At 32.8% G+C, this 3,897-nt stretch overlaps 1 protein-coding gene across 1 annotated transcript; it reads right to left on the bottom strand.

The window, feature by feature from the left end:
- Positions 1-878: 878 nt before the first annotated feature.
- On the bottom strand, positions 879-2,379 carry LOC142541039 (photosystem I reaction center subunit VI, chloroplastic-like). The gene is made up of 3 exons (XM_075647573.1): positions 2,199-2,379; positions 1,752-1,878; positions 879-1,144 (listed from the first exon to the last, which is right to left on the bottom strand). Exons 1-3 carry the CDS (start codon positions 2,321-2,323, stop codon positions 965-967), a joined length of 432 nt encoding a protein of 143 aa, XP_075503688.1. The 5' UTR covers positions 2,324-2,379; the 3' UTR covers positions 879-964.
- Positions 2,380-3,897: the final 1,518 nt, after the last annotated feature.

Here is a 3,897-nt window from a genome sequence, read left to right as displayed (position 1 = left end):
AGGGAGGGTTGTTCAGTGTATAACCATATGATCATCAATCTGTGTGAATGAATATCTCCATGCCCTTACCAATGAAATATGATGTTTACGTCACATACGCTCGTCTCGAGCTCGAGCGACCTTTATTCTTGTTTTAGGCGGCTTATCCGAGTAGAAACCTATTTAGAATATACAGTACAATTCCTAATGAGTTTCATGATCTTACATTGTGATGTAGACCTCATAGTACGTTTTGTATATTCAAAAAATTTATCTATGCAGCTTGCATGGGTATACAAATAAAGTATAATGCCATAATCGAATAAAATTATAAAATATTATTAAAATAAAGATTATTTTACATCATAGTCAATAAAACCGGAGCCACAAGTTGGCTTACTGGACACCTACTCTAACAACCGTTCCCCTTTGTTTGCTCCCATTTGCTCTACCAACAAGGGATTGGGGAACACGAAGATGTTTTTCTTATCCAAGTAAGCGGCTGCGGCTGGTCCAGAGAGTGGTGACTCTGGTTACTCAACAATCGGTTTAAAAATATTTTTCAAAAAAATTTATCTCCTCAAATTTTTTTGTAAACATTTAAACAAGTTTATTTATCGTGTGATTAACACATTTTCCATTACCTTCTTTTGATCTTCTATTTAATAATAATGATAATAAAATAAATAGATAAATTCTATTCATCGCCCAAACCCGACTTGATCTAGATCAATTTTAAATATCAAGTAGGTTGATTTTTATTTCAATTCGAGATAAAGTTGATTAAATATTATTTTCCTCAGTCACGATTAATATAAACTTTTTTGTCGCCTCCATTTTGTTCCACAACATGCATGAGTCGAATAAACATGAAATCAAAGTTTTGGTGACAAATAGTATGATTATAAGTAGGTTGGACATACTTGCAAAAGATTGTTGAAATGATACATGATCGATTAAAAAGAGTCGAAGAACTAAGACAACATTAAATTCTCCCACGAGGCCCGGGTGCGGGTGGTAGTTTAGGGCCGTTGGCGATGGGCAGAATGTCTCCGGTGGCATGGGAGCTGACATAAGCAAGTGTGGCGCCTCCGACCAAAATCAAGAATTTGAGCAACAGACCTCTCTTGGTGAAAGGAGCAGCAAATGTCTCAAAGAACTTGCTCTGAAATTAATAATTTTGATAATTTATAAACAAGTATTACCTAACATTCAATTTCAATATTTCAAGCCGAATTTAGAACTCAAAACCATAATTAACCTTCAGAATTCGCACCAGGTTTGAACCGTGACTTCTCCAACAATGTTACAGGATTGCACCACATGAGCCGTGTCTTATTTAAACCATATTTTATATTAGTTTGAAGTCGAATGTAATATATATATTTGAAATCTCTGAGATTAAAAATTGATCCATTAACTTTTTGTTTTCTCAAATTTTGAGCATACACACGTTATTCATTCGTATTTTCAACGATATGCATGTTTAAGAATTGAAAACACGAAGAGTTAAATAATTAGGAGATTTTCAGCAATCTCGAAAATGTATATAATCAACCCTAATATATAATAAGTTCGTATGTATCCATCCCAAAAAGTAAATGATAGGTGCACACAGATATGGATCAAACAATCTATACTATTCTTGATATTTTTTTACTTTTAGTTTTCCATTTTTTCTCTAACTAATCAATTTAAAAATATTTAAATCAACAAAATCTTATATATATATATATATATATATTATTATTATTATTATTATTTAAAAATACCTGGAAGGGGTTGTATGGTGAAGGTCCATCGGAACCGTATACGTCCCATTGGCCAGTGGTGTTAGCGATATCATCCAAATCAAAGTACACACTCTTTTCACCATACTTGGCCACCACAGCACCAGCCCTGCACGATTTTTAAATTTTTTTTAATACATTTTTTCCAACTTTAATATACATTATAAAATTTAAAATAACTCAGATCAAATCATTTATAGTATAAATGATTTGATCTGAGTTATTTTAAATTTTATAATGTACTATAAATGATTTGATCTGAGTTATTTTAAATTTTATAATGTATATTCTATAAATGCATATATTAAATGTGGTACATCAAAAAATGCTGTCGTATAAAATATTAACATCCCAATAATTTTTTTAGTAAATTACACAAATATATAATTTATAAGCACATAAAATTTGATTGAGAGGTTGCCGTGTTACCGGGAGTTTGTTGGCCGGAAGGCGACACGAGGTTGTTTAACATTAAGCCTGGTTCCGGCAATGGAGCTTCCAGAGAGACCGTTGACGGTGGCGACGGCGGCGCCAAAGGTTGCAAGAGATGCCATTGCGAGATGTGTGTTCAAGTAATGAACTGAAATAAACTAATTTGATTTTTTATTTGGCTGAGTGGAGTTTCTTTGATCTTTTTGATTGGATATTGGTCTGCCACGTGGATTTTTCTATTCTATGGAAGGATATGAGATCCTATTCGATTGTGCCACGTATGCTAGAGTTGGATAAGCCTATCCCCTTTGAGATTTTAGTTTTTTTTTTCTTTGAAATTCATAATTTGGTATTAGTAAATGCAAAATCTTGGCATTCTTCATTATTTACGTTGTAGCATTGTTGCACGATTAATTTAAGTTGCGTTTGGAGTGGAGGATTTGGATTTAGATTTGGATTTGAAAGATATATGAAAAGATGAGTTGAAATAATCCGGTATTGAAATGCATCCTAAACACTAAAAAACTGGTTCATATTAGAAATACATTGTCCAATGAATTTTGGCAAACAAAAACAATTTGAATTGAAATCTTTAACTTCAAATACATTCATCTAAATTCAACCTCAACCGCGATTTGGTCTTAAGAATATGATTTGAGTGAGAATTTTAAATGAATCTCTTTTGAGATAATTTGAGATCAATTGTATTAGTTAATAAACAAGTAGACTTCAAATTTGTTATTAAGGGTTTCAAATTATTAATTTCAAATCTATTGCAACCTTAAGTTTTACAAAAATTGAATTATTCTTTACGTGAATTTAAATCCTTCCATGGGAACCATATGTTTTCAAAAAAATTATGTAAACATAGTTAAAATTTGATATTGAAAACCTTTTTTATTGATTTTTCACTGTAATGAATTTTGTATGAAATAACTCCGCCACACGGACAGAGCATAGAGAATATTTTCAATTGGCCTAGAAATTTGGGCCTGATCCAGTTATGTGTACTAGTCCAAATGATTAAACATGGAACAATTGAAAAAACAAAGGAAAAGAAAATGTGTGTGATAATAGACCAAAGCACACCAAGAATCTCTCTTGAAACTTCAGACTTCTGGTCCCGGGCAAGGTGACTTTGAAGGTAAGTTAAAGTAGATGTTTTGTAAGCCAACTGTTGACTAGGGATTTTATTGACTAAGTTTTAATAAACAATCTTTGTTTTAATATAATTCATTATTTTATGGTTTGTTATTTCTTTATATGTACACTCATGTGAACAACATAGATAAAGACCTTGATTATACTTTAATACAAATGAATCGTAATTCTATATTGAAACTCATTTGTAAACACTATATGATCTAAATTCGTTCCTAGCCGATTCAGCTGACTAAAACATGGATAAAGGTCGCTTGAGCTCGAGACTAGCATCTGTGATGTTGTGTACCGCGTTTCTTGGTAAGGGCATAGAAATGTCCAAACATGCAGATGGTAGTCATATGATGATTATACCGAACAACCCTCCCTCGAACTTTCCAAGTGGTTATCATTCATCGAGAGGATAAGTCTGTGGTTATGATTGTACACCATTAGTCCTTACGACCCGGGACAACACTGAGGCCCTATATGCTAGGATTGTGCTTTGACTCGTTTACAGGCTCCAGGAGAGTCATCAGGTGACGAGATTGGGTAC

Source organism: Primulina tabacum, chromosome 3 (genome assembly GCF_025594145.1).
Source record: "Primulina tabacum isolate GXHZ01 chromosome 3, ASM2559414v2, whole genome shotgun sequence".
Taxonomy (NCBI): Eukaryota; Viridiplantae; Streptophyta; class Magnoliopsida; order Lamiales; family Gesneriaceae; genus Primulina; species Primulina tabacum.
The sequence above is the reverse complement of the archived record's forward strand: the minus strand, read 5'-3'. Positions and strand labels throughout refer to the sequence as shown.

What these genes read in the sequence shown, in the direction of transcription:
- LOC142541039 (XM_075647573.1), bottom strand. Translation starts at nt 2,323, where the DNA reads ATGGCATCTCTTGCAACCTTTGGCGCCGCCGTCGCCACCGTCAACGGT. An exon ending in TTCCGGCCAACAAACTCCCG is followed by an intron (nt 1,879 to 2,198) that starts GTAACACGGCAA and finishes AAAATCGTGCAG; the next exon opens with GGCTGGTGCTGTGGTGGCCA. An exon ending in CACCATACAACCCCTTCCAG is followed by an intron (nt 1,145 to 1,751) that starts GTATTTTTAAAT and finishes TATTAATTTCAG; the next exon opens with AGCAAGTTCTTTGAGACATT.